Here is a 15,242-nt window from a genome sequence, read left to right as displayed (position 1 = left end):
AGAGAGAGAGAGAGAGAGAGAGAGAGAGAGAGAGAGAGAGAGAGAGAGAGAGAGAGAGAGAAAGCTTATTTTATATGTGGAGGATGTGCCAGAAGCGCGGATGATGTCGCAAGGAGAGATATTCCGTTGAATATTATATTGATATTTTAATCTGGGAATTCACACAACATTACCGTTTCGTATAAATGTTGAAATAATATTTAGTTATCGCTCTCCGCCGATGCTCACGTCCTTAGTTGTTTGTCAGACGTTATTAAAATATCGCTAAATGCAGCGCGCATATTTAATCTGGGAGTGGGCGCGTATCGGTCATTTCCCCGTACTTTTTCGTTTTCTATTTATATCATCTAATCTATTGACATTATCGTATTTTCGCTTTTACGTAAATTTTCTTGGATGTTTTCTCGTATAGCATGGAGAAGTAGACGGTGAAAACGCGCTTATTTCTATGTGAAATTTAATACATTTTTAGCAGTCGGTCTAAAAGACCAAAAGCGCGCCTACTAACGTTAGTCTTTACCGCATCAACGTCGCTCGATGTGCCGCCGAACGTCTATTGTCTTTCCGACATTGTAGTTGGACGGACGGTTCTCTCTTTTTTTTGTTGAATCAGAATTTTCAATAGCACGCGTAATTAGAGTATATTCTTGACTCAATAGCGATATTATTAAAATTAATACTTGAATTATTGAAATGATACATAATGTGATAATTTTAATATTGCCATTATATAAATCAAGAAGATTTATTCTCTATTTTTAAATTTATCAAATAAATTTTTAAGTTTGTTAAATCAATGTTTAAGTTAATCAAAGTAAAATGAGAGAAGCAAGAAATTCTTATTTTATTTATTTATCTTTAATTTTTATTTTATTTTATTAAACTAAAAGAATGTCATTTTTTACTAATGGAGTTAAAAATATTATTTTATTTTTAATATATTCACATAGGTATAATAAGTTTAATATGTTTCTTAAACATATTAGATATTGAAATGGTAAGGAGAAAAAAGATGGGGAAAAGAAGAAATAGTGATATCATAAAATTATTTCCTTTAATTATTATGTTTTTTTTAATAATTGGATTAGTAATTTATTAATTAATTATTGGTAATTACTTAATTATTACACATATATATGCTTAAATATATTTCGGTCGAAATAACCGATACGTGCCCACTAACGTTGGTCCCGTTTACGCATTCATGATTATTAACACACTCCCGAGTTAATAATCGCATTGTCTGGTTGTTTGACTTCATAAGACTTTTGTTCTAGTGGCTAACCGCGTGTCGATAAAATGTCACGCACTGCAAGACATGATAATACACGCGAGATCACGTGAATCCTCCTTATAATTCGATGAAGCCAAAGTTCGAGTTACGAGCTAAGTAATAATAAATACACTGAAATTCCAAGCCGATTTGCGCGATCGAGCCGACCGGACCCGACGTTCTTTCGGAGAGAAATATTTTTTCCGCTGCAATCTCATAAAGAAACTTCTAGAACAACGGAAACTGTAGAAACTGCGGTTATCATCTAACCGCAATATTCACGAGTGTTGGCAGCAAAATGTGGAGTGAAGAAGAAGTAAATCATTAATCGCGCACGAATCAATTCCGCGATGTGCGAGAGAATAATTTCGCGACTCTGTGGGGATCCTTTTAGGACATAAAGTTCCGGTGAAGTCAAACATCTGTTCGACCGCTCTCCCGGCCGACTGCGCTGCTAATGTTAAAGTAAAGAACGGTGCACTTTCGTACGATGCGTACTACGGCGTGAACTTGGAAGCGTGGTGAATAAACCATTTGTGTGCCCGAACGATTCCTGCCGCTTTTCACTCGTGGATCGCTTCTTTCTTGCTCTAAGACTCAATTGCACCAGTCGAATTGATAAGCTAACTGATATAGTTGAGTCGCACATTTGTCTTTGTTTTTCCTTCAAAATAAACGAAGACGGACGTACGGTCCAACTATTAAGCCGGCTCTATAATATGTCGTATGTCAGAGTCGGACGCAATCGATGGTTCAATGAAAGAGTTTATTTTCTGTAAACGAGTTCTCTTCACTGGACCATCGGCTACGTACCGACTCCGACAAACGACGTATTGTAGAACCGGTCTTGGTTGGCTTACCATTCGGTGCAACTAGGCCTAAGGCAAAATTTACACTTTGGCAGGAAACAGAAAAGCAGAAGCCAATTCGTACTGGTAGAAAACTGTCGACAGAAACTGTCGACTACTACCTGACCAGCGCGAGTTCTGATTGGCTGCTGCCTTTCTATTCTTCTCTGCTTTTCTACTGCTATTTCTTTCTCTGCTTTTTCAAGGTGTGCATTCTCCCTAAGATTTGTGTATCCTCGCTGCAGCCATCTTGATTAATGATGTCAGAAGCGAGGGGAAACGTATGTCCAAAATTCTTTTGCGGAATACGTTGAAATAAGAGGCTATGTCCATAAAATGGTGTTCGTAATTGATTGAGCACATTTGTAAAATATTCCTCTCCTTTTACTCTAACAACCAATAAATAGCCGTAAAATTAACGTGATAAAGTCATAACTAGACTAGAGTCGCGTGTTACGTTAATTTTACAGTTATTTATTGATTGTTGACATGAAAGTTTGCGGAACATCTCGAAAATGTGCTCAATCGATCCCAAGGATCACTTTATGGATTATCCCTTTTATTTCAGCGTATATTTCGCGAGAATTTTGAGTATGCGTTTTCTCGTTTCTGATGTCATCAATCGAAAGATTCGCGGTGAGGAACCAGGAGTCTCAATGGGGCGTCACGCGCGTTAAAGCATAGTTCTGAGTAAAGTAGTCTCTCTCTCTCTCGTCAGAGGGTTGTCACGCGGTACCACGCCTTGTGGCGAACGCTAAAAGTCCCTCGTTTCTTCTTCTTCTTTCTGTCTTCCTCTCTGTCTTGTTCTCTCTTTTGCATGTAACACGGAATGAAATATTGGCGGAAGCGCGCTCGCGTGAGGCTCCCGATTCCAGAGCCAGTCGCGGGGGGATAAGTCGCTTAAGTATTTCGCCGCGAAAGGTCGAGGCACCGGCGCAAATTAGACATATCTTAGGCGCGACATTAATTGATTGTCGGACTAATCCGCCTCCTCCATCCAGGATGACAATCTGTTCGCATAACACCCGCCAATCTTTTGAACGATGTTTTGTTTGTCAAGTACCGCTTGTACCTTATTTCGCTCGAGGCCATCGCTAGGGTTGGGCCGCTAGGGTTGGGCCGCCAGGGTCGTATTTATGTAGAAACTAAAGCAAAATTGACCCCCGCGTGTCAAGAGCTTTCACCTTTTACGTAAACTACAAGACTGTTTGTGATTTGGACATATTTGTCGAATTTTTTTAAGTCTTAAAGCTCTTGAAGAAACCAAAATATATTTCTTCAAGTGAAATTATTTACTTATTTATTTATTGTATTATTTATTTTATTTTCCCCCCAACAGAGAAGTGTTCTTAAGATTCGCGTTTTCTTGCTTATGGTTTCGCAGGAATAAAGGCTGGTTGCATTATTTTTGGATCGTGTTCGGAAAACGTGCAGGCCTTTCCGTTACACTTTCTCCGTCGTGTTAAGCCGCCCCTGACGAACGCCGCCAGTCCTCCTGGTGCCACGTTGTTTGGCGGCCGCGTGTTGGACTTAAGAGATGAAGGGTGTGCGTCATCACCCAGTTTCAGACGTTCTAGTGTGGCAAACTCGTCGTTGTTGTCGTCGTCGTCGAACTGGCGACTCCTTTTTTTCTTTCTCGCGCGTGCGTGGACCATCACGACGCAATTTTTCTTGGCTGATCTGCCGTACTTGTGCTCGTCAGGCCCTGAGGATAAGCAATCCAAGTGTGCGCGTGTCGGAGGGTAGGTGTCGGCGGATGGTACGCGACTCGTTTTGTCCTTCTTACGCATGACTTACGCGAGCGAGTGAGCGAGCGAACGCTCCTCTTTTCTTCCTCCGTGCGCCCCGTTCTTTCGGATTCTGTCGTCGTCGTCATCGTCGTCGTGGATATTTCGCGCGATGTGAGCACGCCGAGCTGCCGGTACGAAATAATTTGCAATGCAAATCCGCACACCGCGAACAGAAAGTGCGTGAAGTCGCGATGTAAAATATGCATAAATTAAAGATAAATAGGATCCGTTGGGAGTGCAAGTTTCACTCATAGGACGAGTGCTAGTTTCACTCGACTCGTATGGGAGTTGTCGCGTCGCGAGACAGTTAGATCATTCTTCTTTCTGTTAATTAGCGGATCGCAAAGTGCGAAGAAAAAAAGGGGAGGAGACAGAGAGGGAGAGAGAGAGAGAGAGAGTATCCCGGAAAAGCTTGGGTTCGTCTTTCCCGAGTTTTCACGGACAGACTTGAACGAGCGAGCGAGCGAGCGGGGTTTCATGAAAATTTATCAGTTCGATCCACAAATGTTATCGTCGGCCTACCTATAATCGATGGCGAATAATCGATAAACGTCGAGCGGAACCGATGATTTAGGGATTAGAGCAATCAGCATACTCTGTGTGTACGGTGCTTCGTTTACTCTGGTAATGTAGATACCTAAATTACTGTGAAATCCTCCCGGCGGGAGTGCGCTTGGACCACCCGGGCCGCGGTGCTGTACATTTCAAGTAATTGCACTCGATTCAATTGTCGAAACCGCGAGGATCAACTCACGCCCAAATTACGGCACATTCGCGCATAATCTCGGCGACACAGGGACGCAAAACGACGATGACGGCGACGACACCCACGCGCGTTTCTTTTCTCGCATTTCGCGTTTAATGTGGAACGAATTGAATGAAAACGCTGTCTCTTGTAGTTGACATATGTTACAACGTATATTTCATCATGCAAACCAACTGCAATGACGCACTTCTGTAATCAGTAGTTTCTTAATCATTCCCCGGAGTTTGTAAACAACGCCCCACATTATATCACATGGAACATATGAACATATAAACAACGAAACATATGAAAGTGCGAAACATGCAAATATCTCGAAAAACATTCAGTGTTATTTACACGCGGGGAGAATTTTATAGTAAAAATTACTGTAGAATTTTACAATTTTGTATGGAATTTTTTGTAGATCTAGATCGATATTCTGCAGTAATTGGCCATCCTTTTATACACTGAAAAAAAAATCTAAAAAGATATTTGCTGCATACTGATAAAATATTTATTCAGATCTAAATTCTTTTACTTAAATAAAATAAACAATTGCTTTTACGCGTAAAACTATAATTTTAAAAATATATATATATTTTATACTTAAAAATATTTCAATATTGATATAAGTAAATATGTTAGTTTATTCATCGAATAAATATTTCCTATTCCTTAAATATTTTTTCTCTCAGTGTGTTATTTATATTTTAAGAGTTGAAATGTTAAAAAAATTTGTCATGTTTCTAGCGAAATTTATTATGCTTCTTAGCAAGATATATTTTACTGATAGTCTGTTTTTTTTTGCACTACCAGAAACATAGAGAAACTGACAAGAACTTGTACAAAAGACAAGAAAAAAACTATAATATTCTCTCCGCGTAGAGAAACCTGGTTTTTCACGCGACCAGCATTGCAATTAAGCTTCTTGCTTGCTCTCTCGTCGACTCCAAAAGAGATCTTCACTGTTAAAACTGTGAACAGGTGCTGCTGGTCGCAAGAAAAACTAGGTTTTTCTAATGTTTCGGTGATTAAAGGGAATAATTGTATGATTTATTCTGTATAGAAAAAAGCTGTACAGAAAATAATCTAATTTGGATTTATCGCGCATTTAATATTCATTCAGTATATCGGTAATTTCTCGATTATATAATTTTTTTACGTCCCGTCTGCTATAAGGCAAAATTGCATACTCGGAAAAATGCAACTGACCGCAATTTCCTAGAAAGATATCCTGCCTCTGATATGCACGTTCGACATTGTATTTTCCATTATAACGATTGCACAAGCGCTTTTATCTTAATTAGATGCAAGTTATCGTTTGGCTCGTGCACGAGCGTTAAGGAAAACTATTTAATAATCCGCAAAAATATACGCGCAGGAGAGCAAAGAGTGTTGATCGATATCGTCTAGACGACCTCTTAGACAGTGAATTCGGAAACAGTTTCCGAGTATTCTACACGCTTTAGTATTCTACACTCGTTTGACATTCGATTCTAGCATCTCATGCGACACAAAGTGAGTTAGAAACATTCTAAAATAGATGCCTTAAAGTGTTCTCACTCCATCGCTTGGGACTTTTACGGTATAAAGCTACATGTTACAGCGGAAGCAATATACGGAAGTTGTTTCGTCCATTATAAATTGAGGTATCCGGCCACGCGTATCGATCGGCATATTAATCCCGGATTGACATGTTGAAGTTCACCTTCACCGACCTTTCGTTTTACAAGATTTCTTATTGTTCAGATACTCTTCAAGATTTTGACATATGTATAGATCACGTATGCTTTATTTTGTCATATTTCTATATGGAGAGAATATGACTTTCTTTTTTTCTCGTACAAATTCTTTTCAATTTTATTATGTTTTTAATAATCTAGGAATAGATTGTCAATAAGGTCTGTTTTGCTTGAAGGAACATAGGAAATTTCGCTGTTAAGGCTCTTTATACCTCGCCGGTTGGATGTCAGAAGTGCGAATTAACATGTTGACGAAAGTTGCGTGTTATTTCTGAATTAAAATAAATATGGACAAAAGAGCATTTGAGATTGCTTGAACACACTTGTAAAATTATTCGAAAAATATCCCTTTCCTTTGATGATCAATAAATAGTCGTATAAATGATGAAATAAGACACGTGAAGAAATGATGAAATAAGAGTCTGCATGCTTTTACCATTTATTATACGACTATTTACTGATCGTCAGAGGAAAGTTTTCGAAAAATTTTACCGGTGTGCTCAACGATCTCAAGTGCTTTTTCATCCGTATTTATGTTTATTTAGGACGCAACTTTAACTCGTCAGCGTGTTATTCCTCGCTTTTGACGTCACAAATCTAACATGCCCGTGGCGAGGTACAAAAAGCTTTAAACAGTACGTATGAAACGAAAGGATAGTGAATTACTGCAGAATGTCGATCTATTCCTCGGTCATTTTATAGTGAGTTTTACTGTAAAATTCACTCTCTCTATTCGTGTAATTTATTTTTCATTTTTCTATTATTTAATTTCATTTTCGAGAAAATAATCGTCACTTCTTACTCGCGTCACTCGTCCGCGGTTTTACGAATCATATACGAGCAGGTGTATTTCGCTCGTCCACGTGTCACAAGGACTCTGTAATGATTCTTCAGCGTCCGTAAATCCCGTTCATTATATTACTTGCACAGTAAGCAAGCGGGTAACCAACGCTAAGTAACGTATTCATTATGTGCTAATCGACCGCTGCTATTCGTTCGTGAACTTCCCGCGACCTTGACGTACGACTGAAAAATATATGGTACAAGTAGCATCGAGATAACAGCGGAGAAATAGCATGCCACGACTTGTCACAGCTCATGTCGAGTGTTTGTCATCGAACTATTTACATAAAAATAACCGAGAAATAATCCTCGTCTTACGCACTTCATATTTCTGTCACTCTTATTGGCTCACCAGAAAATATTTGAAGCCATTCTGTCGACTGACGGAAATAAATATTTTCACTATTGCACAGGTATCATCAAATAATAATCCACCAATTATATAATCAATAAATAATTGATAAATTCCTATATTTCTCTAATATTTGGTAAAATCCGAGCAAGGGTATCGGAAACTGGTGAGGCTGTAACAAACTACAGCCGGTTACTGAACGTTTTCCCTTTTTACTTCGACGTACTTTGCAGAAATTTCGAGCATACATTTTCTCGTTTCTGACGTCACCAATCAAGAGTATCGCGGCGAGTAGAGGCAGGAGGACACTTAATATGTATATTTTTTAACGTCGGCAGAGACATATTACTGAAACACGTTGCGACACCCCGTTACTCTGAATTGGCACCTCATCGTACTCTCAGTCCGATATAATATCGATCGAATCCAAGAGAGCGTTGATGTCGTGAGCCGCGATAATATCGCCCGCTTAAAACGAATAGCGTTAATGATATTTATATGCAGCCGCATTGGGCAGATTGTGAATGTAGAAGAGCTATCAGAAAGTCGGTAACGACGGTGTCGTTCGCTCCAATTTGGTTCCCCGCCTCGTAAAGTTTATGAGCGCGTCGTTATTGTATCAGCTCGTCGAAAGGAAACTTTTATTGGTTTTTGCACGGGACTGGCGCTTACGACTTACAAACATTGTTGTAAGAGCACATTCGTGGTTTCGTGGAACGTTGCTTGTACGTTTTAACACAATTTTGCAATCTAACTTGCGCAAACTTTCTGTTTCTCTCTCTCTCTCTCTCTCTCTCTCTCTCTCTCTCTCTCTCTCTCTTTCTCTCGCTTTTTCTCCCTCTTCCTTTCTCGAGAAACGTATAATTAAAAAAAAAGGATTTTTATCATAAGTTTAACTTTCATTATAACGAACCACGAATTTCCTCACTGTTTATCTCACTAGTTTCTAATTTTCCACATTAGAATCCCGACACAATCACTACCAATTTCGGACGGTCGTAGCATGCGCTCAAAAGAGTGATATAAAATGTATCTCAATTATGTGGAATGAGTTTAGAGGACAGTTTATCGATGCCGATGGACAGTTATATATCGTATCTCGCCCGCGACCGTTCTTTATCGATTTGTGTGGGAAAAGCGGCGTCGCTTGATACTTTTCTTAACTTACTTTGCTCGACTTATGAGCGAGCGAACTGAAATTATTGTTTTCCGTGAATTTTTTAGCGCTTGCTTTTCCCGCGCGACAAGTAAGCGCGCCTAAGATTCCCCATCGTGCCATCAACGTGTACAGTCGTGGTTGGAGAGATTGTCTGATTTTTTTTGCAAGTTCCGAAACCTACCCACGTCTTATTCAATGGGAGAGCTCTTTTTATTGGAAAATAAATTCTCCCATTGGACAAGAACAATAGGTTTCTAAACTTACAAAAACACCAGGCAACCTTTCCTTTCCACGAGTGTACACACGACGTCATGGATGCCCGAACATTCCCTGAATCGAGGAGTTACAGGACTTTTGGCTTTATGCGTATACATTGAGAGAAATTATTCGATAAAAAATTAACAAACGGACATTTTCGATTAAAATACCAATAAATTTTTGTATATCCGATAAAAAATTAGGAATAAATAATCCGATAAATAATTAGGAAACATCCGATAAAAAATTATCGGTTCATAATTTTTTATCGGTTTATCTGATGAAGTGCCATTATGATCGGAAATATCCGTTTGTTAATTTTTTGTCGGATAATTTCTCTTAGTGTACGAATATGATTGAAATCACTACAATTAACGCCATTATAACTCTATCATTATAATCAGAATTACGCGATTTTCAATGTCAAGTATCATGTGTAAGGTTAAAAATCGTATCTAAATCCTTGATCTAGTAAATGTTCGGGCATTCCATGACGTCGTATATACAAGCGCGCACGTCGGGAAGCTAAGTTGACCCTCTCCTCTTCCTTTTTGAATTGTCCAACAAGATGTAGAAACAAGTATTCCCGCGAACTGCAATTTTCCGAGATACAATGACGCAAGGTAATATAATTTGCCGGAGCGTTGAAAATATTAACACATTAGCGTCTGACGCGAAGTCTCGCGACACAATTGATTAGTCGTGAACAAAATAGACCCTCGCACCTAATTTACTATCGGAACGCATGATCCGCGGCTAATTCGGGCTGAGCTTGTTGTTATCTCCGAATTTCTGAATGTATTTCTTTTTCTTCGCAGCCAGAATCCGATGTGTATGATGAAAGGGGCTTATTAGTATGCTGGATAAGCGGCGGCTTCATGCCTCCGGTACGTCGCCATGCACCCTCATCTTCGTGGTCGTTTTGGCACTAACTGGATGCTTCTCGTTTTGGATCCACATCGATGGCTCAGGATCGCCGATGCCGTACTCCGGCGCCGGTGTGGCCGGGTATACCCTTATATTTCCCGGCAACGTCACCACGCCATTCCCGCAACCCTACTCGGTAAACGAACTTCCGTCCGATGATAAGTCCACGCTAATCAACATCAAGGACTTCAGATTCACCATCAACCACAGTCCATGCAATCGCACGCAACCGTTGCTACTGATGTTGGTGCACTCGGCGCCGGAGAATTTTCTCAAGAGACACGTCGTACGGGAAACCTGGGGTCAACAAACGCCGGACGTGACTTTATTATTTCTCGTGGGATACTCGGAGAAGTATCAGTCCAAACTCGAGGAGGAGAACAAGAAATACCAAGACTTAATACAGGGAAGCTTTCTCGATGCCTATAGAAATATGACTTACAAGCACGTTATGGGATTAAAGTGGGCTACTTATTATTGTCCAAGTAAGTTTCCATCTCCGATTTCAATCATATCGCGGTTATGCTTCGTTTCTTTTTATCACACGCGATATCGGAAATTGAGAACTCGATAATGCCAAGTCGATTAAACGTCGGATTTGGAGTGGATCGGCAAAGTGGAAGCAACGTCGATTCGCGTAGAGTGGTGCTTTGCACGCCACTCGTACTTATCTTGTCCTATTAGAATGATAATAGGATAACTATGAGTTAGGATACTATCAGTAGGATACTGATAAGTTTAATCTCACTCTGTCGATGCGTCAAAATCTAATGCGCTCTATATTATTTGTGCATCTGCTGCGTCAACACACGCCAATCATCCCCTTTTCTTCCTTTTTCAGGTGCCAAATATATACTTAAATTAGACGACGACGTTTTTGTTCATTTACCGGCCATGCTGGACTTTCTCACGCACGGCCTGTCGCCCTGGGGTGCAAGACGTCTGATTCTCTGTGATCTTCTGTCGGCTTCCGCAGTCAAGAGGTCTTGGCGCTCGAAATGGCGGGTCTCCCCCCAGGAGTATCCCGGTAGACTTTATCCCGCGTACTGTGCCGGATGGGCGATCCTCTACTCACCCGATAGTGTATTTATACTGTACCGCGAGGCCCAGAAGGAGCCGTATTTCTGGATCGACGACGTGCACATTACCGGCACACTGGCTAGGAAAGTAAACCTAACGCAAACCTCATTACACTCTTGGGTGCTCACGACCGACAGCATGCGGGACCTGCTGTCGAACCCGGGCGCTCGGCGAGATTTTCTGTTCGGGCCTCCGGACTTAACGGAGAGCGGAATACGAGCCTTATATAGTCTGGTTACTAAACCACGGCCTAGCAGCGAAAGCCTATTGAATTAACGTCTACTAATAGAACAATTTCGTTATATGTAATTCGGTCGCCGTAACCGCGACGAGTCGCAGGCGGGTTGAGATGAGATGCGAGAAGGTGGCAAAGGGTCTAGCGGATCTAGCGCGAACACTCTTGTGTATTTGCCGCGTGTATCAATTCCACATCAGTATACCCGGCTGACGTCGCTTTACGACGTCAGTCGGTGTTCAATTGTTTGCACAATGTACAAATGCCATGCTACTCGTAATATGTCACATGATGGTGCGTTACGTAAGTGCATATGTTGCACACGCGTGCATACAACCGCCGGCAAACGCATATGCTCTTGTAACGAACTATTATGGACTTTGATTGATATTATTTAGATCTTGCCGGTATTATGTCTCGATTTATTCGCTTGTCAACTCTATTAATTTTAAGGACTCGCTTCGTTAGTCGAAACGTGATTCTGGACTGTCGCTCAGTAATCAGGGCTTGTGGACTGAACTTCTTCTTCAGTTTCCTGCACAAAACGTTGTTATTTTTATACTGTGATATTTTTTGAATCCTCAATTGTATTCGAGCATTGTTGCACGGAATGCGTACAATACGTTATTTAATATTTTTATCTGCTTTTTTGTGTACACATTGTATTCTAATCGGCCGCTCAGCTACCATGTAGGGAAACGCACATGTATGCACGCACATAGCTCAAGAAACGTTTCATGAGCCCTGATTACTACACCTTATGATGTGCAAAATGAATCTCAAATCCGTTTATAGTCTGGATAAATCTCAAATCCGTTTATAGTCTAGAATATAAATTCGTTGCTAAGAAGAGAGTAAGAGAGACGAAGAGGAAGAGAAAGAGAGAGAAAGGGAGGAAGAAAGAAGCTCGGATATTTTTTTATTTACACTTACGAAAATGCCAACGGAGATATAGCGAGGGAGATTTAGCGTTAGTGTTTAAAGACGGCAAGCTACACGCGAAACTTACCGTGCATCTCGCGCGATCGGAACATCCTTCCTCTCGCGACGACGACGATGACGACGACGGCGATAACGACGACGACGGCGACGACGACGGCGACAACGACGACGACGACGACGACGACGACGACGACGACGACGACGACGGCGACAACGACGAAAACGATGAGGACGACAATAGCGACAACGACGACGGGGATTTGCGAGAAAAAAGAATGTTGTTTTGATCGCGAATTCCCGTCGATCGAGCGAGGAGCAGGAGTCGGGGGATTCTCGTTTCGCGAAGCTACCAATTGTGGATGTGTACTTAAATGTAATGTAATGATGAATAAGTTTAAGATACTACATTGTTACGCAAAGGGACATTAAAAACGAGTCGAATTAATATTGTTACGTAGCAACAAGTACAACCCCAAAACAAGGGTCCACTCGCAACTAGATACAGAGATCGCAGATCTGTCCGTTTTTGAATGTCTATAGATTTTTTATGTGAATCCGTTGGATCAAACACCCCGATTGTTCCGGTACTATGAGGGAGTATGTGCCTGCAAATTGTATTAAAAAAAAAAAAAAAAACGTGCCGAGAGCGCGAAGAGACGATCGCGCGCTAGCTTTTAGTTAACCGGCGATTTCATTAGGATCGGCGTGTGATGTCGATGTGGCAAATAAAATACCGCGGTGTACACCTCGCATACTGTACTGTGTCGCGTTTTTCATCTGAGATACAACGAATGCGTTTACCAGACACACACACACACACACACACACACACACACGTATACGTACACACACGAAATTCCACCTCGCCGCAAAGCGCGACGCTACGTTCGAGGCTGCATATTCTCTCTCGCGAGCGCGCAATGTAACAGGAAATGAAGCATATTCGGAGCCTCATCACGTACTTACTCCACATACGCGCGAATCACAATCACCTGAATTGAACGGCTGTTTGGCGTCGATTATAGTCGATGAAATGATCGGTAGCTATTAGGTTACTGAAACGTCGCTCGATATGAATATTCTCAAACTTTTTTACTCGTGTATTAAGTTCTTTTTTTTTCTTTCTTTGTATAGAATCATGTCATCGTGTGAAATTGTTTCGAAATGAACGTATCTCTATTGCGATATCGTCTAGTACGATTGCATCATAGTATAATGTAACAATCTTTGTGATGGAGCAAATACTTATAATTTCAATAAACACGATGGATTATTTCAATTACATCACGGCGTAATCTCTTCATTGGCGCTTATTCTCTCGATTCGTGGTGGCACAAGGCGCAACCCTCATCCTCAGCGGTCGTAAGCGACAGGATGGCGAAGAGAGAGTATAGAGAGGTAGTCGTATAACGTACAATCGGATATATATACTTTATTGGTCCAGCTCTGTTTAACTACGTAGAACTATTTATAAAACTTTACAAAATGCTCAACGTGTTGCAATATAGGGGGACCTTGCTTAGATATATTTACAAGGCAACGGAGTTTACGCGACTTCTAAGGATTGACTGACGACAAGCTGTTGCACATTAACGTAATTATCGCAGGTTCTTCGAGCGCCTCGACTGTGATCTCGATTGATATATTTTGCGAATTGTAAGATATCTCCTCATCGTAAATACACACAACGCGATTTTGTGCAAATATTCGCTTGAAGCTCGGGCGTTGGTCTACCAACCAGATGGAGTCGCTACGAGAATACGCGAATGATTCCAAGTAAACGGTCCGGGCGTAAAGTTCAAAGGAACTCAAAATGCCGTACTTACAGCATCGCGAGGCACGTTCAACCTTCCGCGCATCTGTTCTGCACGTAAGCGCAATTAATATGATCCGAAAATCACCGTAAAATTATCATTTTTGTTGTACGAGCGGTAATTCATCGATGGATTAAGTTACATACTATTCAATCTATCTAGTGTATCATTTGATTGTTAACTAATGGAAGTGTAATTATGTGAAACACAAAGTTCCGTATCGCGTATCACGCGAGAGTGAGCGTATTACGGGAAATTTGGCACTGACGACAAAATTTACAAACATATTGTTATTGCGGAACTGAGAACATATGTTCAGAGCATTATTGATCAGTCGTTTGATAAAGATCAAGTGAATCACAAGAGCCATAATAATGATCGAAATTGCTAGCTTCACGAAGAGATATTGCGATATGACAATGTATTCAAGCGAAGTCATATGTCTCTATTAAAATTATTTACAGTCCAACATGAACTATCTGTCTACGTATAAATTCGTTAACGATCCCGATTTAGTGATTTTTCTTCTCGATAAATTAGTTGAGAAAAGGGTGTCTTCCTATATATCGCTTAGAAATGTCCCGACGCGAACACGAGGACGTACCGGTGCCTTCACTCGTGCCGGCCGTAGAACGACATGTGCGGTTTCTCAGTGCGTTCAACCATTGAAAATCGAAACTCGATTATATCCTATAAAAATTGGCAGTATACAAACAATTCATCACATCAAAAGTTAATATGTATATATATCTACATATATATATATATGTGTGTATATAGTATACGTGTTAAAAAAGATTTCATAACGAACGTTAAGATTGGTGAAGTTTACGTTGATCCTTACAATGTTGATTGAAAGAAACCGGAGAGGGATACTCCGTAATATATTATAAACTACAATTTTTATCTCTCTTTTTTTAATCGTCTAACAAACTCGTCGCCCGTGATGCGCGCCGATAATTACGTATGATAGAAACAGTTTTGCTCTAACGCGGGGACACGCGTTCCATTTTCTAGTAGCGTACGACTGCATCTCTCTGTTGGAGCCTGCATACCGTGAAATCTTTTCCCACGAACAGAGAGATTCGACGTATCAACGCGATTTGACGTTTCAACGAAATGCGATGCCAAACTATGTGGTTATTTAAAAGTAAAATCGATCAAATATCGATCCAACGAAAGCGAGAGAGAGAGAGAGAGAGAGAGAGAGAGAGAGAGAGAGAGAGAGAGAGAG

The 15,242-nt window shown here is 40.7% G+C and overlaps 1 protein-coding gene across 3 annotated transcripts in view; it reads left to right on the top strand.

Moving 5' to 3' along the window:
* Positions 1 to 13,476, top strand: part of LOC116845818 (beta-1,3-galactosyltransferase 5-like) — a 15,318-nt gene extending 1,842 nt beyond the window's left edge. Inside the window, exons 1-3 of one of the 3 annotated variants that reach the window (XM_032818953.1) lie at positions 3,687 to 3,863; positions 9,829 to 10,422; positions 10,779 to 13,476. In XM_032818953.1, the coding sequence (XP_032674844.1) occupies positions 9,867 to 10,422; positions 10,779 to 11,293 (1,071 nt within the window). In that variant the 5' untranslated portion in view covers positions 3,687 to 3,863; positions 9,829 to 9,866 and the 3' untranslated portion in view covers positions 11,294 to 13,476. Of the gene's footprint in view, positions 1 to 3,686; positions 3,864 to 9,828; positions 10,423 to 10,778 lie in introns of those variants that run through there. The other 2 variants (XM_032818962.1, XM_032818943.1) reach the window with 2 other exon arrangements.
* The last annotated feature ends 1,766 nt before the right edge of the window (positions 13,477 to 15,242 follow it).

Source organism: Odontomachus brunneus, unplaced genomic scaffold, assembly GCF_010583005.1.
Source record: "Odontomachus brunneus isolate Ranch 3 - 2012 unplaced genomic scaffold, Obru_v1 Obru_scaffold_004, whole genome shotgun sequence".
Lineage (NCBI taxonomy): Eukaryota > Metazoa > Arthropoda > Insecta > Hymenoptera > Formicidae > Odontomachus > Odontomachus brunneus.
The sequence above is the reverse complement of the archived record's forward strand: the minus strand, read 5'-3'. Positions and strand labels throughout refer to the sequence as shown.